The sequence below is a fragment of the Podarcis tiliguerta genome (assembly GCF_965153285.1).
Source record: "Podarcis tiliguerta genome assembly, chromosome: 5".
NCBI classification, from domain to species: Eukaryota; Metazoa; Chordata; class Lepidosauria; order Squamata; family Lacertidae; genus Podarcis; species Podarcis tiliguerta.
The window spans coordinates 28,348,715-28,371,554 of NC_139538.1; the positions used below are offsets into that span (position 1 = coordinate 28,348,715).

Sequence of the window (22,840 nt, forward strand, 5' to 3'; positions counted from 1 at the left end):
AAATCTGCAAAGAACTCCGCCCATCGTATGTGCCGCTGGTTCAGGAACCTTGCCGTGCGCCAGTACTCCAGGTTCTTATGGTCCGTGCGAACCTGCACTGTGTGTTTGGCTCCGATGAGGAAGTGCCGCCACGCCTTGAATGCTGCATGAATGGCCAGCAACTCCCTGTCCCAGATGGTGTAGTTCTGCTCTGACTTGCTGAGCTTTCGAGAGTAGAAGGCGCACGGTCTCCAGTCTCCATGCGGGTCCTGCTGCAACAGTACAGCTCCCACGGCTCTGTCTGAGGCGTCCGTTTCAACTCTCATCGGTCTGCTGGGATTCACGTGCAGTAGCTGCTCTTCGGAGGAGAAGAGACGCTTGAGGTTCTGAAAGGACTGCTCCGCTTGCTCCATCCAGATGAATTTCTTCTTCTTGGAGCTGAGTGTGTCTGTAATGGCCGCCGTCTGCATCGCGAACCCCTTGATGAACTTGCGGTAAAAGTTGGCGAAACCCACAAACCGCTGGACCTCCTTCCGGTTGCGCGGGCTCTTCCAGTCCAACACTGCGCGAACCTTGGCGCTGTCCATGGCGAGCCCCTTGTCCGACAACTTGTAGCCCAGGAAATCTACCTCCTTCCTGTCGAACTGGCACTTTTCCAGCTTGGCGTACAGCCTATGCTCCTGCAGTCTCTGCAGAACTTCCTTGACGTCTCCCTCGTGGGTCTCCTCTGATTCCGAGAATATCAGGATGTCGTCCAGGAAGCAGACGCACTTCTTGTAGAGGAGACCCGCCAGTACGTGATGCATGAAGGCTTGAAAACAGTGAGAGCCATTTTGTAATCCAAAAGGCATGACTCTGTATTCATAGGTGCCCAGGGGCGTGAACATGGCAGTCTTCCATTCGTCGCCCTCCCGTATGCGAATCAGGTTGTACGCCCCTCACAGGTCCAACTTCGTGAAGACGCGTCCTTTCCTTACCGTTGCGAGCAGGTCGTCTATTTTGGGCATAGGAAAGGCCGTGGGCTTGGTCTTGGAATTTAAGATCCTGAAGTCAACTACAAGCCTCTTTTGGGGCGTGTCTTTCTTCTTCACAAAGAATACAGGACTGTCCCCCACTGCCTTCGACTCCCGGATGAAGCCGCGTTTCAAGTTGAGGTCTATGAACTCCCTGAGTTCTTGCAGCTCGTCTTCAGACATGGAATACAGCTTCCCGGTTGGCAGCGTCGCCCCTGGCAGGAGGTCAATCTTGCAGTCATAGGGCCTGTGGGGAGGCAGCTTGTCCGCTTCTTTCTCGCAGAAAACCTCCAAAAACGCTGCATACTTGAGTGGCACTGCTTGCAGCGTACCTAATTGTAGCTGCTGGTCATCCTCTTCCCCTTCCGGGCTAGGCAGGATGCAATGTTCCGCACAGTAAGAGGAACCGAAGGTCAGTTGGCGCTGGTACCACGCCAAAGCTGGGCTGTGCCTGTGCAGCCAACTCATGCCCAATACTACAGGCGTGTCCGACAAGCGGGTGACATTGAAGCTGATGACTTCTCGGTGATTCCCAATTTGCATCACCATGGGAGGCGTTTGCTGCACCACTTGCCCCCCCAGCAATTCCCTGCCATCCACCGTGACAACCTGTAGAGGCAGCGTGGCTGGCAGTAATGCTATGTTGTGCTGTTGAATAAAATCCAGTCCTATAAAGTCTGCGTTACTACCAGAGTCAATGGTGATTGGGACTTCTATCGTGATTCCATTGGGCATTTGGAGTGACGCTGTAAGCTGCACCACTGGTTTGGGCGGGAGGGGGTCTGTGGGCTGCAAAATTGCTGGGGATTGCTTCATTGACTTGTCTGGCTGGACCCCAGTGCCTCTTCCTCCAGCCAGACTCCGTCGTTTCCCTGCTGTGGTGCTCTTTGTTGAGTTGCGTCTGTGACTGTTGCAGAGGCTGCAGTGTGCTTATGGAGCCTCTGGGGACACTCTTTCGCCATGTGCTGAGCACTGTCGCAGATGTAGCACTTCCTGTTCCCTCTAGGAGGCTTCGTTTTGACTGCTCCCGGTGTTAGGGCTCTGGTAGCTGACTGAGCCCTAGCACCTCCAATCTCCATCGGTTCTTCTCCCCCTCCCTGCGAGGGTGTGGATTGCGCACGCGCTGCATCTTTGGGAGAGAGGGGAGGTGCTCTGGCTGGCGCCCGTCCCCAACGTCCTTCTTCTCTGTACCAAGGACGTTCTTCCAGACGCACCCCAATTTCCAGCGCCCTCTGGACCACTTGCTGAGTGTTCTTTGGTCTCTCCCCCCTTGCAATCTCAGCTTTCACATCTGCATTCAAGCCTTCCCAAAAGAGGTCTCTCACTGGAGCAGAATCTTTCTCCCATCCCAGCGCATGGACTAAGCCAAAAAAGCGTGCATGGTACTGCCTCACACTGGCTCTGCCTTGTTTAAGCCCGTGTATGTCTCTTCTGGCAATATCGATGTCTATCTTTGATAAAAAACACGAATCCATCGCTTTAATGAAAGCCTTCGCATCTTGGAGCGCCGGATCATTATCTCTCCATAAATTCCTCAGCCACGTTTTGGCCTCCCCATGCAAATGGGACAAGATAAACCCCACTTTCTCTCGCTCATCTCTAAAGTCTTTTTCTAGCAGATCCAGCGCAAACAGCAGGTCTGCTCGGAAGTTGGGGTACTGCTGTAAACTCCCGTCGAAATGTGATACCAGGCTGCCTCCCCTTCTCCCCAGTCCAATGCCCTCTGACTTGGGTCCCGGTTGCCCCAGTGTAGAAAGCATTTCCAACCTGGCTCGGAGATCTCTGCAGGCGGCATCCATTTCCTCTTCCCTCTTCTTAGAGGCCAGTACCTCCGCGTTGAGTTGAGTCACTGCATTTCGCAGTTCTGTCAGTTGCTGTTCTGCAGTCATCTTGCCTGATTTGTGTGAGCTCTCGAAGCACCACTCCTCTGCCCTCGCTGCGTCGACTCACGTTGCGAGGTTCTTGGTGCCAAAGCTTTTAGATTGAGATGGAGCTTACTGTCAGAGCTGGCTCCTGGACCCAGCTCACAGAGGACCAACGCTAGCCGGTAGTAATGTATCAAAGTCTTTATTGAAGTATAGTTTCCATTTCCAAGCCTCAGCGCCCCAGCTCTACGTCTAGGGTCTAGACCGGCGAAGCTCCATCTGAATCCCCACCCCCTGTACACCAGTTTAAGACTCTAATCTTACTCCACCTCTTCCTTCTCTCCTTTCTCCTCTGGGTCCTGCTACCCCCCGGGGTCTCCTCCTTCCTGGACTCTTCCGACGCAGACGTTGACCCCCCTGACTCCTCCCGCTCTCTTCGGCGGGCTTTAGGACCTGGCTCCCTACCCGGGCTGCCAACTGTGCTGCCCTCCTGTATATTTGAACTTGGCGCGCACGCACGTTTAACCTTCCTCTTGACCGTTTCCTCGCTCCCTGACGGAGGCGTGGTCAATACTGCCTCCTGTTCTCCCGCTGGTAGCGCGCCGCCTGATCCCGATGCCTGGGACTCCTCCCCCCTACTGCACTCTGGTGTGGACGCTGGTCCGGATTTCCAACTGCTGCTCTCTGAGTCTCCTCTGGCCCCTTCTTCCTGAAGTGCCCCCCTGGGCACTCCCCTTGCCCTGACCATGGGAGCCCCCTTTTGTGAATCCTCCGATTCACTGGAAAGACTCAGAGACCTCGGACCGCTGTCATCGCTGACATTTCCTTCGGACTCCTCCCCCTCGCTCTCCATTTCCTCCCTCTCCTGTGCCTCTGCTCCTGAACCCCTGACAGTTACATTTGTATATTGTACTTAAATGTTTTTAAACTTTTTTTCTGCAAGGTGTAATGATGATTGAAATTGAATTTTGAGATTGAATTGAAATTGAAATACTTTATTGTCACTTGTACAACTTGTATACAGTGAGATTACACAAACCGCCCCCCCCCCACTTAGTCTTAATTCCCCTTGTTTACTGACGCACACCCACCAAACCTGAAAGTCAGTTGCCCTGTTGTTATCTTTTCATTCAGCAGCCTAGCAGCCCATGGATAGAAGCTGTTTTTTACACTGTTGCTGTGACTAATTGTAGAGTATTGCTTTCCTGTATTGCTTTCCTGTATTGGAGGATATACATCCTCCAAGCAATACAGGAAAGCAATACAGGAAAGCAATACAGGAAAGCAATACAGGAAAGCAATACTCTACAACTAATCATGCTTCTATATCTTCTGCCTGAGGGCAGGAGATCAAGAAAGTGCCGGCCAGGGTGTGAATCATCCCTGATTCACTATTTCATCCAGCGGATTCGCAGGACAGTCCATAATATCTTGTGCTGTATTCACCACCCTCTGTAGGCACTTCCTATCAGATGATGTCAAACCAGCGTACCACACTATTATGATAACTAGCATAATAGTATAGGCTACAGTGATGGTATAAACAAAAATTGATTAGTTATATCAGGGTCAATAAAATAATAGGCTGCACTCAATGGTACTGTTCTGCTTGCCCAGCAGACCTCCACTTATGCAATGGAGCTTCCCCTTCCTCTCCTTTGCAGCTGCTCCCACCCACCATGCACCCTTGATATTAATTTTGGGGGTGCATGAAGAGAGGAGCGGAATGGAAAGTTGTGTGTCATGAACGGAACACAATTCATGCAGTATCAGATGCTACCCAATATCTTTATGCCTAAAAACGTAAGAAGAACCTGCTAAATCAGGCTAGTAGTCCATTTCAGCCAGCATCTTGTGCTCACAGTGGCCAACAAGATGCTGGTGGGAAGCTTGCAAGCAGGACCTGAGTGCAACAGCACTCTCTCCTGTCCTGTGGTTTCCAGAACTGGTATTCAGAGGTATGCTGCCTCCATGAATTTGTCTAACCGTCTTTTAAAGCCATCCAAGTTGGGGGCCATCGCTGCCCCTTTGGAGAGAGAATTCCAGAGTTTAACTACATACTGTGCGAAGAAGAATTTTCTTGCTCCTGGTCAATCGCTGCCAGTTCAGACCCCATGACTGAATATGTAAAATTATGATTTATTTATTTATTGCCCCAATGCACATCCCTTTAAACTTGTTTACACTGAATTGCATTTGACATTTTGATGCCCATTCACTCAGCTTGCAAAGATCATTTTGAAGCTATCCGCAATCCCTTTTTTAAAACCGCTATCAGTATCACCAGAAAACATGTCTACCTCACTGCTAACCCCTATCTCTAGTCGTTTATGAACAAGTTAAAAAGCAAAATGAAACACTAAGTGAATATTGCTTAGTCCTACTATTGGTCCAACTAAGCCCCTAATCTTGTTAGCCCATAAATATAGTTGCCAGTTCATTTTTATTTTCTCTCATATCATGCTATTCTAACATGAGCCGCTGGAGGGGGCACACTGCTGTTTTGTGCACACAGAATTTTCTCAGCTTTCTTTATGCTTATAAGTGAGCTGATTTGTCAGGAATACTACGGCTCTGAATGCACAAATCAGAGTTTCAAACACTTTTTGCAATACGTTTCTGAAATGATGCCCAAACACTGTTTTTAGTACAAGGTACAGCATATAATCTCAAAATGTTCTATCACGTCCTAGTTATTGAAATATCAAAATGTTGCTGCCACCACCAGTTAATTTAGTTCGCCATGGGGATAATAATACTAGCTTACCTTACAGGTTTGCTCTGAGGATTACAATCATATAATGTATGAGAAGCACTTGAACTCTCAAAAGTATTAGGGCAATTATTAATTATGTACTTTTTTAAAAAAATAAATAAATATGCAACCTCTTACCTTACTGCCTTTGATTGCATCACAAGAACAGTGGCTTTTACCGTTGCAGACACAATTCTGAAAAAATGTAATAGGATCTTTACAATAAATCCATAGTTTATGGGTTCATTCTTTTCTTTTTTGAAATTGCAATGCATTATCTTTAAATGAAAAACCTGATCTGTTTTTACTTTCCCCACACATCTTTGTGTAAGAGCATTCTGATGTGTAAGGGTAAATAGCTGGGTGCATAAATAAGTATTTAGCAAGCATCAAAAACTCAGTTTATGTATGCATTATTTCATAGGGGAAGTGGTTGCAAAAGCTCTGCACCTCAACAGAAGGGGCTCTCCTCCAGGTTGTTGTAAGATGAATCTCAGCAAGCTACCAAGAAAGACTTATCTGAAGATCTCAGCAAACAGGCAAGTCTACATGGGAGAAGCCATTCCTTCATATAGTATTGTTTCACATTGTTCAGAGCATTAGAAGCCAGCAAAAGAACTTTAAACTTAGCTCAGTAGCAAACTGGCAGTCAGTGCAGTCCTTTTATAAGTGATGTCGCACAGCTCCACTCGGTAACCTAAACACTGCAGCTTCTGAATCAGCCTAAAGGGCACCTCCACGTGGAATTACAAATCTACCACTGAGCTTACAAATGCATGGATCACTGTGGAAAAGCTACTCCTGTCCAAGAATGGCTGGTCAAGGGCAATCCTGGTCACCAGTCATTTGGGTCTCCAGTGACAATGATGGATCAAGGAGCACCCCCAGGCAACGTACTTGCTCCTTCAGAACAGGCAAATTGCCCAGTTCCCAGGCATGAGAACCATCCATTCACGAGGCCTCCTATCTTGTCAGGGTTCAGCTTCAGCCTATTGGCCCTCATCTAGCCCACCATGCATCAAAGCATGGTGCATCTGTGTTGTGTTGTGCTGTCAAATGCATCCTTGCATATAAAATGCAGGTTCTTTAAAATGCAAGTTGCATTTTGTGTGTGTGTGCATGCACGTACAAGTGAATTAAGAGGATTAGGGCAGGCATGAAGAGGGAAATTTAGCCCTTACCACTCATTCTGTGATCCCAAGAAAAATCCCTCCTGGTTTTGAGGGAAATCGCCCAATAGTAGATTTCCCCCCACTAGTTTCAGAAGAAGAATCCTGCTAATTATCAGTCCCCCCTCCAACTGCATTTTTAAAAAATCTGCATCTCAGATGCAAATAAACATTTAGTATACTTGGTACTCCAATCTGTGAAAGAGACGACATGTTTCTAAACATACCGATTTGACCCAGGTGCCTGGGCAGATTGCATAAAATTACAGAAAAAAACTCAAAACTCAAAATCAAAGCTGATTACTTCTATTGCAGACATGACCATTATTATCTTCAGTCTTTCACGGTAATTTATTCAGTTACATGATGACCACAAATCAGAACAGAATATTGAGCAGTAATAAGAATGCATGAAAAACTATTTATATTTCATCTGCGCTGGTGAAATCTTGTCAACAAAAAGTGCGTGCATCAGCCTTGGGAAAGAGAGAGGAGACAGACAGGGTAGCATAATGCAGCAAGAGAAACAGAAAGCCAAAGAGACAGCGAGAGGCAATGTGTGTATATGCACACTCACAAAAACAAAAGAGAAGAGAAAGAAAGTTGTGCAATGCATGCAATACAGGAGAGAAAGTGATATAGGAGAAAGAAGTGCAATAGCAAAAGCAGGCTTTGTGGGGGAGAGGAAGAGAGGAGGCAAGGGAAAGGAAGAGATTCTTCCACAGTCGACTGATTAGGCAACGGGGGTGGCAGGGAAGGTTGGAATTTATCAGCCAAAACTTTGCCTTCATAAGGCCTCTGCTCTTATGAACCATACTGGATAGCTGGAACATAGCTTGGGATTTCCATTGGATACACCCTGGGTGGCTTTCAACATTCCTTCCTTTCATCTAATGGTTACTTCACACGGCAAACATTGTGCCTTCTGGATTGGAAATACTGTACAATTATGCGATGAATCTATGTAAAATACAGAAAACCCAGGTCACATCTGCACCACACATTTAAAGCACCCCAGAGCTAAAATTCCCAGCACCCTGAACAAAACCACACTTCACAGAATTTATTTTTTTTCGGGGGAGGGGGAGCCATTTTCTTTAAATGCAAACTGAATGTGCTTTATGGTGTGGACGTGACCTCAGAGAATATGAGGTGGGTTTTCCCCAGTGATGTGTTCCTATCCAATGACTGACCCAGAAGTCACTTGACGCCTGCAGATGACTTGAAAACAGTGCTTGATATCTGAAGTATTTTTTATCCAGACTTGAATTCCTAACAGAAAGGTAATCAATGTGGTGTCTCCTTGGTATTTGGGACTACCAACTTCCATCAACCACAGCCAGCGTGGTCAATTGACAGGGACGATGGGATTTGTATTCCACAACAGCTGAAGTGAATCCCGTTGGCTATTCTATGCTAGACTTTTGATGGCCTGCTCTCCATTTTCACAACATCCAGAAAGGTTAACCTCCTGGTACCAATGTTTAGAATACTCATACATGTACATTTAATTTATGTTGCACAATCAGAATAGTTTGTTCTGTGACTAGTGATTAAGGAGTTTTGAGTATATTATAAAGTATTATGCTAATACTACTCTGCATGATGCTAATGCATGATGCTAATGCTACTATCCATAAAGAAGGCTGATCGCCGAAGAATTGATGCTTTTGAATTACGGTGCTGGAGGAGACTCTTGAGAGTCCCATGGACTGCAAGAAGATCAAACGTATCCATTCTTAAGGAAATCAGCCCTGAGTGCTCACTGGAAGGACAGATCGTGAAGCTGAGGCTCCAATACTTTGGCCACCTCATGAGAAGAGAAGACTCCCTGGAAAAGACCCTGATGTTGGGAAAGATGGAGGGCACAAGGAGAAGGGGACGACAGAGGACGAGATGGTTGGACAGTGTTCTCGAAGCTACAAACATGAGTCTGACCAAACTGCGGGAGGCAGTGGAAGACAGGAGTGCCTGGTGTGCTCTGGTCCATGGGGTCACGAAGAGTCAGACACAACTAAATGACTAAACAACAACAACCATGCTACTATTGTTAAATGGTTTTATATATATATATATATATATATATATGCTTTCGTAGATTTTCACGGGTACAGGAATGCAGGTTTTGGTGTCCTCGGGTGTCTTCCCGTGTAAAAGTTGGGGTGTCTAGGCGACGTTTCGACGAGGTCTCACTCGTCATCTTCAGGCTGGTGCTTTCGGCTTCTTGTTACTGGAACAGAGCAGGATCTCAGTGTTTGAGTTCCTATAAATACTGTTGAGGAGGTGTGGTGTATAGCCTCCAATGTTCTGGGCAGAGAGGAGGTTCCCAGGCTAGTGTGCCTTTTCTTCTTTTGTTCCTTAATTACTTGAGGGATATCTTGAGTGATTTCTTGAGTGATTTCCTGAATCCCACTTAGGTGGGTCATTAGGTGTGGATTAGTTGCTAAAGCCTTCGTGTCTTGAACTCTTGAACTTTGTGAAGAGTTTTTCTGAGAAGATGGCTGTACTGCACTTGGCTGTGCTCTGGCTTGGCTTCGTGTATAGGGGCGAGCTGTGGTTTTGTGGCCTGTGCCAGCCAGATCTGTGTAGGGATTGCAGGGGGGTGCAGCATCCGGAGGTGCCACCCTGGTTTGGCTACTGGATGGTGTCTGTAATTTATCTGTGGAGAGGGTCTGGGTTTGGGTCTGGTGTGGTTGATTGGTGATGGCGTTCTGTGTGCCTCTGGATCTGGTGTCAGATTTTGTGGGGAGGGCTAATTTCCAGATGTCTGGCAAGCGGGATGTGTCGTCACGCTTGTTCATGTTGTGAGGGTGTTTCTCTATCTCGATGGCTTCCATGATTATTCTCTTGTGGTGATGTTCCATGTTAAAGAGCAATTTGGAATCTGCAAAATTAATTTCGTGTCCTGTTTCTTTCATGTGTTGGAAAAGAGAGGAAGTTTTTTCTTCTTTTTTGACGGCATTCTTGTGTTCTGCGATCCGTGCATTTATTCGTCTGTTTGTTTGTCCAATGTACGTGGCTGGGCAGACTTTGCAGGGTATTTCATAGACCCCTTGGTTTTCCAACTGAATTTTATCCTTGGGGTTTCTGAGGATATTGGCTATTTTTTGGTTGGTGCAAAAGGCTGTTTTGATATTGTGTTTATGGAGGATTTTGCTAATTTTATCTGTAGTGCCCTTGATATAAGGAAGGAGGGCTATGCCATTGTTTTCTTCTGTGTCTTGGTTTTTGGGGGGTGTTTCTTTTTGGATTAGCTTCGTAACCCTGTTTTGCTGGTATCCATTGGCAATTAACACATTTGAGAGATTCTGTAACTCAGTTGTCAAGTGGTCTTCGTCAGCCAGGCGTTTGGTTCTGGAGATGAGAGTCTTGGCTACGGAGTTTATTTGTGCAGGGTGGTGGTGTGATTGTGCATGTAAGTAGCGGTTGGTGTGTGTTTTTTTCCGGTAGATAGTGTGTCCTAGGGAGCCATCAGGTTTTTTGTAGATTAGGACGTCAAGGAAGGGAAGTTGGTTGTTGGCTTCTATTTCCATAGTGAATTGTATTTTGGGGTGTAGGCTGTTGAGATGTGTGAGGAAGCTATCCAGTTTTTCCTTCCCGTGTGGCCAAATTACAAAGGTGTCGTCAACATATCTGAGCCAAAGTTTGGGTTTGTGTTCTGACTTGTCTAAAGCATTGGTTTCAAAGTGTTCCATGTACAGGTTAGCGATGACCGGTGAGAGGGGTGATCCCATAGGTGCTCCTTCTATCTGTTTGTATCTTTGTCCATTGTGGATGAAGTACGTGTTGGTTAGGCAGTGGTTGGTCAGGTCCAAGATGTATTCGGGGGGATTGTATTTGTTTTGAATGGCTGTCAAGGCTTCATTAATGGGCACTTGTGTGAAGAGAGATACAACATCGAAGCTCACAAGTAGGTCATTGGGTTGTAGGTTTTGCTTCTTTATTGTTTCTATGAACTGGAAGGAGTTTGGAACGTGTGAAGAGATGGATTCTGCATAGGGCTGAAGTTGCTTGGCGAGAAATTTAGCGAGATTTTGTAGAGGTGAGCCTATGGAGCTGACTATTGGTCTGAGTGGTGTTCCTTCTTTGTGTATCTTGGGGAGGCCGTAGAGTTTGGGGCATCTGGATGATTTTTCTCTGGGGATGATTCTTAGCTGGATTTCTTCACTGATAGGAGAGGCTTTTATTTTGGATTTGGTGGTTTTTTCCAGATAGGTGGTGGGATCTGTTTTTATAGGTTGGTAGGTAGGGTCTTGGAGTAGATTTGATAGTTTTGCTTGGTAGTCCGATGTGTTCATCACAACAGTGGCATTACCTTTGTCTGCTGGGAGAATGATTATGTTGTTGTCTTTCCTCAGGTTGGTGAGTGCTTTCTGTTCTTCTTTGTGTAAATTGCTTCTGGGTGGTTTGCTGGAGCAGAGGATGTTGGTGACTTCAAGTCTGATTTTATTGGCTTCATCTGGATTGATTTTGGTTAGGCTAGCTTCGACTCCGCATATGATGTTTTCCGTGGGGATGCGTCTCGGGGCGACTGCAAAGTTGAAACCTTTGGAGAGTACTTTGGTTTCAGTTGAGGTGAGGATCCTGTCTGATATGTTATGTACTGTTTGTTTCATGGGTTGTTGTGGAGGGTGGCTGGGCTTCTGGCGTTTCTCTAGTTTGTGGAGTTTGTTGGTGTGTGTGTCTGTCTTGTGTGAGGTCTCCGTTTCAGCTCTCCAGACGGCTAGTTGTTTGCATTTGTCCCAGAGTGCAGGGTGGATTTTGTTACAGAGTTTGAGGTGAAGAGTGAGTAGATCTTTGTTGGTTTGGTTTAGTAGATATCTTTTCTTGTGTAGTTCGTTTCTGATTAGAGATAGTTCAGTTCGTTTCAGGATCCTTTCGGTAGCTGGGGTTTTAGAGTGGAATTTAAGTTGGAAGCATGTGGGAATTAAGTTGTTGTCTCGGCAGTTGCGTAGGAACAAGAGATCACATAAGATGGTGGCTCTTCGGATTTCTAGTTTCTCGTAGGTTCTTGTCAGCTGGAAGGTTTCCTCCCCGTAGAGGTGAGATATTTGCTTTCGTAGATTTTCACGGGTACAGGAATGCAGGTTTTGGTGTCCTCGGGTGTCTTCCCGTGTAAAAGTTGGGGTGTCTAGGCGACGTTTCGACGAGGAAATAAATAAACTCCGTAGCCAAGACTCTCATCTCCAGAACCAAACGCCTGGCTGACGAAGACCACTTGACAACTGAGTTACAGAATCTCTCAAATGTGTTAATTGCCAATGGATACCAGCAAAACAGGGTTACGAAGCTAATCCAAAAAGAAACACCCCCCAAAAACCAAGACACAGAAGAAAACAATGGCATAGCCCTCCTTCCTTATATCAAGGGCACTACAGATAAAATTAGCAAAATCCTCCATAAACACAATATCAAAACAGCCTTTTGCACCAACCAAAAAATAGCCAATATCCTCAGAAACCCCAAGGATAAAATTCAGTTGGAAAACCAAGGGGTCTATGAAATACCCTGCAAAGTCTGCCCAGCCACGTACATTGGACAAACAAACAGACGAATAAATGCACGGATCGCAGAACACAAGAATGCCGTCAAAAAAGAAGAAAAAACTTCCTCTCTTTTCCAACACATGAAAGAAACAGGACACGAAATTAATTTTGCAGATTCCAAATTGCTCTTTAACATGGAACATCACCACAAGAGAATAATCATGGAAGCCATCGAGATAGAGAAACACCCTCACAACATGAACAAGCGTGACGACACATCCCGCTTGCCAGACATCTGGAAATTAGCCCTCCCCACAAAATCTGACACCAGATCCAGAGGCACACAGAACGCCATCACCAATCAACCACACCAGACCCAAACCCAGACCCTCTCCACAGATAAATTACAGACACCATCCAGTAGCCAAACCAGGGTGGCACCTCCGGATGCTGCACCCCCCTGCAATCCCTACACAGATCTGGCTGGCACAGGCCACAAAACCACAGCTCGCCCCTATACACGAAGCCAAGCCAGAGCACAGCCAAGTGCAGTACAGCCATCTTCTCAGAAAAACTCTTCACAAAGTTCAAGAGTTCAAGACACGAAGGCTTTAGCAACTAATCCACACCTAATGACCCACCTAAGTGGGATTCAGGAAATCACTCAAGAAATCACTCAAGATATCCCTCAAGTAATTAAGGAACAAAAGAAGAAAAGGCACACTAGCCTGGGAACCTCCTCTCTGCCCAGAACATTGGAGGCTATACACCACACCTCCTCAACAGTATTTATAGGAACTCAAACACTGAGATCCTGCTCTGTTCCAGTAACAAGAAGCCGAAAGCACCAGCCTGAAGATGACGAGTGAGACCTCGTCGAAACGTCGCCTAGACACCCCAACTTTTACACGGGAAGACACCCGAGGACACCAAAACCTGCATATATATATATATATATATATATATATATATATATATATATAAAATTGGTTGATTGATGTCCAGAAAAAAGTCAATGTGTCTCATATTTTTCAGACACATTGAGATATGTTTTGTGGATATGCATGCTCTGATTCTGCACTAAAGCATTATATTAAGTGCACCATGATCACAAATGTTTATTCAAACTGGATAGCTCTGGATTATTATTTTTTGCTCACTTCTCGGCATAGTCCAACCTTTGATAACTACACATTTGACCCAAAAACTCTGAGTTGCATAGATTATACCAATAATTAGCCAGCATGCCTTTTGAGTTTTATGAAACTGGTACTTCAAAATGCAGGATAATAGTTGGTGGAGGTTGCTGGGAAACTGATATGTTTGGACATGCGGAGAAAACACCAACAAAAATAAACAAAAAACCAGCCATCACGACCATTCCTTGAGGATGGTGGTATTTTGAATGCAGTACAGTCTACTCTTGGGGAGGGAGATAGTTTCAACTTTGTGGTATTCTGCTATCATGCCACCAGACATGACACCTTCATTTCTTCCATATTTTGAATAATTTAAACAGTGCTGCTCATTCAGAGATTAAACTGTACAATACACAAGAATGTTCCCATGAATAATCTCTCTTTCTATCAATTTGCTGTGTACACAGAACAGCAATACCAAATTTGCATGATAAGCCTTGGCAGCAACCAATGTAAGGATGGCATTTGACTAAGAAGGATTTCCACTTGTGTAACATAACATCTCCCCCCACCTTTCCCTGAATGCTCCCCAAATCTCCTCCACAGTGAGTTTGTCCTGATCCTCCTCTCCAAGAATGGCAAGTGTGCTTTCTTGCATGTAAAGAAGCAAAGTCTTATTTCAGCAAACAGATAGTGTAAACTCAGCAACAATTAGTCCAGACACCCTTAAGAGCCAGAGATGAAGCAAAAATCAAACCAATTTAGGAGAGGAGCTTTAATGTTCCCTAAATGCAATTTAGGGACAAAGCCATGGTTAAGGATTTCAGGATCAGGAGCAGTGAGCTGAGACTGCACAGGAGTGTGAAGTTATTTCAACCGTCAGCCCTGCCTACCCACCACACTTTTAAATAGAGGCAAGCCTGTCCCAGCAATAACTCTTAGCCTTGAGCTTCAGCTCTGCTCTTCAGTTTGCTTGAAATCATTTAAAATCATTTCAGGTTTATAATGTTCTCTTAAATAGGGCTGTGTTTAAAACTTGTCATTGAGGTTTTCATACCTTTTTTTGAAACTCAGGGAAGCATTTCAGCCCTGCTCTTGAGTTTGTTTGATATCACTTAAAATCATTTAAGGTTTATAATTTCTTTATTTCCTTCTGAGAAAACTGATTAGACCAGTAAAATGAGTTTTGTAGCCGGCATCTTGTTAAGTCTTTGTTTAATTCTAGGTTAATTTTCCCTTAAACTTTTTGATTTAACTCTATAGTCGATTACTTCTCGTTTCAGGGATTTGCACGGCAATTCTTTTGTTTTGTGTAATTTCTTGGTTCCATGACTGTCTTTTTTTCATTGGAGGCAACACCAGGCTTTCCTCCTTCCCTGACAATTCAGTCTGTGCAGAGAAATGGCCTCCCCCAGCATTGCATGGCCCCGCCTGTCCTGTCCCTCCCCATCCAATGAAAAACTTGAACTCACAATTCCATTCTCCCAGAGGCTTTAATTTTCAGATTAGATTAGTACATAAAGTATGTTACAGGTTACAATAATCAGAAGGTACATAGCAGGTTAAATACATGGCTAAGCATAAGCAGACACAGGTGGTACTGTGGTCTAAACCACTGAGCCTAGGGCTTGCCGATCAGAATGTTGGTGGTTTGAATCCCCGCAACGGGGTGAGCTCCCATTGCTTGGTCCCAGCTCCTGCCCACCTAGCAGTTCAAAAGCACGTCAAAGTGCAAGTAGATAAATAGGTACTGCTCCAGCAGGAAGGTAAATGGTGTTTCCGTGTACTGCTCTGGTTTTGCTAGAAGCGGCTTAGTCATGCTGGCCACATGACCCAGAAACACTGTCTGCGGTCAAACGTTGGCTCCCTCAGCCAGTAAAACAAGATGAGCGCCACAACCCCAGAGTCATTCGTGACTGGACTTAACTGTCAGGGGTCCTTTACCTTTTTTTAAGCATAAACTAAGTTATTGATTGAACAAGTGACACACCCACTGAACCTTCCTTTTAAAGAGTGGAGTGGGCACAGCTTTAGCATTGAAGTAGCTAGGGTCCCAAGTCTGGACAAGCAAGCAGGAACTCCTTTGGGTGGGTTGGCCTTATGAGCCATGTTCAGGCTGACACTGGCATCTCTGTGTCTGTGATGAAGGAGATGGAGACATGGTCAGCTCAGCACCAGACACTGCTACCCACCTCTCTGGAGGGAGTAGACTCCTGAGTGATTGGAGGCACCAAAGGTGGTTCCTCAGCAGGTGAAGGACTAGGCATCTCCAGAGAGAGGATGGAAGACTTCTCTATTAACCTACTTGGGCCCTTCCCAGGATCTGGCTCTCTGGCCCCCAAGCCGCTGGGTCTCTCCTCAGGATCAGAAGCCTCTAGTAACCAAGAACTGATAACCTGCAACCCACAATGACTCTCCCTATGTCTTCCAGCACCCACTCTCCATTTCCTCCCACTCTTCCTCTGGGTTTGACCACCTACTCCATGACACCTCCACAAGACTCATGGCACCACCTTCTCACCCTGAGCCATGGCAGAACTGAGGGGCTTCCAGAGAGAAAGTCTCAACTGAGGGGCCTGGTTCTGGGTTGGGGGCTTGAGCTATGATCCATGGTCTCTTCCTCTCCATCATTGTCCTTGGGTTGGCAGCGTTTGGGGGAATCCATACAACAGATTTAGGGAGTGTGTGCAAGGGCAGGAGAGGGGGAAATTTCTGTTGCATAAATCCTTGCACTGATGGAATGTGTTGGCTGGGTGCACCTTAAGTTTCAATTGCACAGTTTCTTTGTTACAAAACTACTGTGGCTAAGATCCGAAGTGGCACCTCTGTTCACATAAGGTGTGCACCCCTCCCTAACACTATATCTCACACCTTTGCCAGGGGTCCCCCAACCCCATATTCAGGGAATGCAGGCATTGGAAGTGGATAGCGTGTAAGGGAAATAACTATTCAAGCAAGAACACTTGCACTCCATTTTTTGATGTTCCATTTATTCTGATTCCGACGCAGACCAATGGTACACTTGGGGCTGTATAGTGGAAAGGGAGAAAAATGGAGAGAACAAAAGGTGAGTCAGAGCACTTGATAGCGCTTTCCAAAAAAACTATTCCAAAACAGAGGTGGCTTCATTCTTTCAACAGAAAACCAGACCTCCATTGAATGACTTTGTTTACTTTATAAAAGCCTATTATTACTGTCCGTGCCACTCTGCCTGCTTTGCCACTGTGCTGAATTAGAGCTGTCAGTGAAAGGGCAAATGTTAGCTGACACAGCACAATGCTAGAAGGAGAGGAGGAAAACAGGGCAATGACAGCATTTGATTTGTTTTAAATTAAAGAACGAAAGGGTTAGAGTGATGAGATGGGAAAGTGAAATAAGAATTGAATAACTTAGCTTACATTGTAGTTGGACTAACAGTGGTTTAGGATCATTCCATGACCCAAACAAGATGTGCAGTGAAAAGACTCGGGGCACCCCCTAGGAACTTGATGAGTCTTGTTGGGTTTTCTATTTTATAATCTTATTCTAACAAAATGTTGACAAGCAACAATTCTAAGGATGCTTAGGGATGAAAAATGCCAAAAAGAGTACTGGTTGAAAATACAGGGCACTCCTGTGGTACTTTTTCACTGCTGTATGTTGTAAGAGTAGCAGTACAAAGAGCTTCTCTCTGTGAGTGAGTGTAGTGATGATACCTCATGATTTTTTTGGTCCTGTATTTCTTTTTCTGCTCCTTTAGCTGTGACAGCTATGTTGGCTATGTGACACCCTCATGGCAGCCATTTTGTGACTGGCACCAATGGCATTTTCTCAAAATGAAAAATGTGCCCTCTGGGTGACAAACCTGTTCTATGTCAAAATTAAACAAAGTATAATTCTTGCAGGGTGTACTATTATTAACCATGATAGTACATTCTACAACAGGTGTGCATAGATGGCGAGTCTCAACAAAATAAACAATCTCATTAAAAACCCTTCCAGTGCCATGCACCACCTTGCTGCCACCTCTATCAAGAGTTCATACAAGAAATCCCCATGTTTAGTCTAAGAACACTGTTTGAAATTTCTTGTGAAAAGATGAAGATACTAGTTTCCAAACTAGGGACCATGAAAATGTAATGCCTCAGGTAATGGGATTTTAAGGGGCTTCATTCTGTATTGAATTTTGCTGGTCCTTAGGTAAAATACATTGATATAATTTAATTGTTGTTTGTTTGATGAAACTTATTGATTGATAATATGTCTAAGGAGTATTTCCAGCATTTAAGTGCAGGACGTGTTGTACCAAAACCTAAAATCTCCCAGAAAATATCAAATAAAATCAGACCACAGGATAACAAAAAATAGTGTTCTTAGCAGAGAGCACACTATGGTAGTGGTTGCCAAACTTATTCCCACCCCTAGACAACTTGAAAATTGCTGAGGGTCTTAGTAGTAGTAGAAGAAGAAGAGTTTGGATTTGATATCCCGCTTTATCACTACCCTAAGGAGTCTCAGAGCGACTAACAATCTCCTTTCCCTTCCTCCCCCACAGCAAACACTCTGTGAGGTGAGTGAGGCTGAGAGACTTCAGAGAAGTGTGACTAGCCCAAGGTCACCCAGCAGCTGCATGTGGAGGAGCGGGGAATCGAATCCGGTTCCCCAGATTACAAGACTACCGCTCTTAACCACTACACCACACTGGCTCTTAATAACTACTTAATGATTTTGCTTCCTGTGGTTTAGTAACTGTAATACGATGTCCTAAATGCCAAAGTCATGGATGAGTTGAACAAAGCTTATGGACCACCAGTCTGCAAACCACACTTTGGAAACCCCTGTTCTGAAGTATGGATGAGGGTCTGACTCTCCACTTTCCTGGAGCTAATAAAAGTAAATGGAGAAATGCTAAGTGAGATGATCTTAATAAATGTGGAGGAGGTACATACGGAAGAAGGAACTCCCTGAAGTATACATAATCACCAGTGTAGGAACAGCTTGTACAAACAAAACAGCTGCACTATCAAAATTAAAGCAACAGGAAGGCATGTCAGGGCCTGGTCTCCTTTGGATATTTCATACCCCTCCCTGAACATTCAGCATTCATTAAAAAAAGAAGTTTTGAGCCTTTTTATATGTAGAAAGATAAAGAAAAATATCCCAGCAAGCAGTATTTCACACAGTTCTTTACTAAAAGTTAAGCCAAGTAAATAACCTTAAACAAAGTTACCTGGTTTTATATCCTGCAACAATCTCCACACCTCCCTTAGTATCCCGCCCTCCACACTTTGTGTTGATCACTTTGCTGCAGTGGCAAAGTGGTGGCAGAACTCCTGCTTTCTGGTGCAATTTGTGTGGCTGAACTGGGGGTGGTTGCACAAATCCACCACCCTCCCTATTCTGCCACCACCTGAGGCAAAGGTCTCAGCCCTGCAGAGATCTGCTTGAATAAAATCACCTTTGCCTACTGGCAAAAAGGTTATAAGAGAAGGGGCTAGGTAGGCTTTCTTGGTAAGGTAGGTTAGAACTTGACCTAAAGGTAAAGGTAAAGGTACCCCTGCCCATACGGGCCAGTCGTGTCCGACTCTAGGGTTGTGCGCCCATCTCACTTAAGAGGCCGAGGGCCAGCGCTGTCCGGAGACACTTCCGGGTCACGTGGCCAGCGTGACGAAGCTGCTCTAGCGAGCCGGCACCAGCGCAGCACACGGAAACGCCGTTTACCTTCCCGCTAGAAAGCGGTACCTATTTATCTACTTGCACTTAAGGGTGCTTTCGAACTGCTAGGTGGGCAGGAGCTGGGACCGAAAGACAGGAGCTCACCCCGCCGCGGGGATTCGAACCGCCGACCATGCGATTGGCAAGCCCTAGGCGCTGAGGTTTTACCCACAGCGCCACCCGCGTCCCTAGATCTTGACCTAACCTACCCCAAAAGGCTGTGAATATAAAAGAATGGACCATACATGACACCCTCAGATCCTTGGAGGATGTGTTGGATGAGAGAAAAACTATGAAAAGTTATCTATCTGTTCTTTATGTATGTTGATATTTATGCTCTTGATATCATTACCAAATTTTGCATTATGGCTCCTGAGATCAAGGACCAGGTACTTGTCTGGGTTTGGATACAACTGGACCAAGAAGGAGGAATGAACCTTTCAAAGCTTGACTGATTTTAACCACTGATCTCAAAACAGCATACACCATATATTTTTGTTTCTTAGAATTCCCTAGCAACACCAGGTATGTAATATGTAATTAATATGTAAAATTATATTAAGCATCACATATATTTTGACTGTAGGAAGTAAAAGTGTTCAGACAGAAACGTGGCTGTTGAAACGGATGGTGTTCCAGCCTAAGGAATGTGTCTGTGTAGGAAACAAATATTTTCTGATGTACTTTTCATACCTTTTGCAGGTAGTAAACCCCACTCAGGGTAAGGCGGTACTTGAGTCAGGCAGGCAGACAAAGCGAGCTATCTCAGCTATTTATGCCTACGCAGGTGGTTGGTATGTGGGCCACTGACCAAACTGTGATTTTCACAAATAAAGATTAAAGCACAATGCTGACTGCATTCCTAAAGAGATCTATGACTGAAATCTAAAAGGCTGAAATTACAAACAAATCGCTGGAACCAGGGCACAGGTCCATGGCACAAATCTGCATAATATGTTCATATGCTAATTTATATGTATGGATACAAATTTAGACCTCTGATGAAATTAAGATAGTGGGAAGTCTCTCCATCACTTCACAGCACACCCAGCCACCCTGTAAACAACAGGATTTTTAAGGTGTGTATTTTAAGGGTTGGGGGCAGAAGATCTGTTGTTGTTGTTTAGTTGTTTAGTCATGTCCGACTCTTTGTGACCCCATGGACCAGAGCACGCCAGGCACTCCTGTCTTCCACTGCCTCCCGCAGTTTGGTCAAACTCATGCTGGTTGCTTCGAGAACACTGTCCAACCATGTTGTCCTCTGTCGTCCCCTTCTCCTTGTGCCCTCCATCTTTCCCAACATTAGGGTCTTTTCCAGGGAGTCTTGTCTTCTCATGAGGTGGCCAAAGTATTGGAGCCTCAGCTTCAGGATCCGTCCTTCTAGTGAGCAGATCTGTGCTCCGGTGCAAAAGATCTGGACCATTTGCCAATTGGGCTCCCTCAATAACAACAACCCTAGTCTTGAGTGCCACTCAGGATTAAATTTAGGATTGCCTCCCCTGTTCCAAATGCAAAATTCTAAAAAGTTGTCTTTAATATAGTTTGAATGCACATTTCCCCAGTCAATGAGAGAGTAACTGAAGTCAAGCAGGTAGAAAGGATTATTATGTTTGCAGCAACTGCGGCACACAGTGAGTCCACTAAACTGAATGTAATTGCCAAGTTATGTGTCTATCACGGCATTCAAGGGCAATGTTGTTATCATGGCCAGGCCTATCTCTTACTGGGAAACCTGATGCATTCCAGTTTTCACACAAGGAAGAAAAGAGTGCAAAGAGTGTTCAGTAAATACTGGGCTCTCCAGCCACTAGACTCCACCTGCCTACTGTTCCTTTTAAATACTTAACACTTCCCAGTCTTGTACTGTAGACTGAAATTCACCCAAGTGGAAGAGACAAAATGAATTCAAATTATAAGAACAAGCCTAAGTAAGTGGAGAATTTTGCTTAAGCAGCAGTTTACAGAAGGAGGGACCTGACTACAAATGCAAGGAACTGGTGAGTCAGGTCCGTAATTCTAGAATACTGCTAGCAAAGCAAAATGCCAATATACTAAAATTGTTTCATGCATTGTGAGCATCAAACATGAATTCACTAGAGCTTTATATGTTTTCTTGGTGATTGCTAGAACCAGTATAATAAAATCCAATTATTAAGCCTTCAATAAGTATAGACAACATACAGCAAAATTATGAGATGATGAGATGCAAGAAAATATGTCAGTTCCCCAAATCTTAACATGCTGTGCAATCATTTGTGAACTGGATTTTCTTCTGGAAGGCAGCCAAACAGACACTGGAAGGTAACCAATGTCTCCAATGGATTCTAGCTATGAACACATATGCATTCAAAATGTGTGGAGCGTTGCCTACTTGATAAAAACCTAGCTCCTTCAGATAATCACAAATTTTGATTTCCAATTAAGCAACATAAGGTAAAGGTAAAGGGACCCCTGACCGTTAGGTCCATTCGTGACCGACTCTGGGGTTGCGGCGCTCATCTCGCTTTATCGGCCGAGGGAGCTGGCGTACAGCTTCCGGGTCATGTGGCCAGCATGACTAAGCCGCTTCTGGCAAACCAGAGCAGCGCACGGAAACGCCGTTTACCTTCCCTCCAGAGCGGTACCTATTTATCTACTTGCACTTTGCCGTGCTTTCAAACTGCTAGGTTGGCAGGAGCAGGGACTGAGCAACGGGAGCTCACCCCATCGTGGGGATTCGAACCACCGACCTTCTGATCGGCAAGTCCTAGGCTCTGTGGTTTAACTCACAGCGCCACCCACATCTCTATTAAGCAACATATCAGCTGTCTAATTTCAGGATTCATTGTTCTTCAATGTGAATTCTTTAGATTGTTTTTCAGTTCATTACTGAAATAATGTAATTTCCTGGAGAGTTGCAAATGGTGCACAAGGATCCAGCAGTGGGCTATGGGGCACCAAATGCTGCTGGTGTGCAAGCTGGGATTCATTGAACTCAAAGGGGCTTACTTCTGAGTAAACACGTACAGGATTGCACTGCTAATTTAGCATGCAGAGGGGGTAGGGTGAACACTGAATGAATTTCTAGGGGCCAGGTTCAACACAAGGACTTCTGCTGGCATAGCGGGACTTTCCATCTTCTCCTCCCTCTGTACCCTCCAAAATTGGCTTGGGAGAACCCAAGAACAGTGGGTGGGTGGATAATTCTGCCTGGCAAGGTGAAATGCTTGTGTGGAAGGAATGATTGCCATAGCACCACACTGAATTCCTCCCAAGGTTAGAAATGGAATTAACAAATTGTTGGTGCAGAACACACACAAACGGTTGGTTGGCAAGACTGTTTACTAATTATTACTGAAAAAAGTTACCCATTTAGCCGAGGATAGCCTGGTGAAAAAAAAGATAGCCTGGTGGAAAAGATCACAGGGCTTCTGCATCTTTAATAGTGGTAATAGAAAAGGGACTTCAAGAAGATAGCTACCCCTCCTGCCATCCCTTCTTGTATACAACTTTTAAGGTGAAGAAGAAGAAGAAGAGTTTGGATTTGATATCCCGCCTTTCACTCCCTTTAAGGCGTCTCAAAGCGGCTAACATTCTCCTTTCGCTTCCTCCCCCACAACAAACACTCTGTGAGGTGAGTGGGGCTGAGAGACTTCAAGGAAGTGTGACTGGCCCAAGGTCACCCAGCAGCTGCATGTGGAGGAGCGGAGACGCGAACCCGGTTCCCCAGATTACAAGACTACCACTCTCAACCACTACAC

General features: G+C 45.1%; 1 protein-coding gene across 2 annotated transcripts in view; it reads right to left on the reverse strand.

Moving 5' to 3' along the window:
- Nucleotides 1–22,840, reverse strand: part of COL4A3 (collagen type IV alpha 3 chain) — a 97,230-nt gene that overhangs the window by 64,216 nt on the left and 10,174 nt on the right. For both annotated transcript variants that reach the window (XR_014511855.1, XM_083442563.1), the window contains exon 2: nt 5,751–5,807. Coding sequence is in view for 1 of the 2 variants with exons in the window: in XM_083442563.1 (XP_083298689.1) it covers nt 5,751–5,807 (57 nt within the window). In the remaining variant the exon portion in view is untranslated. The remainder of the gene's footprint in view (nt 1–5,750; nt 5,808–22,840) is intronic.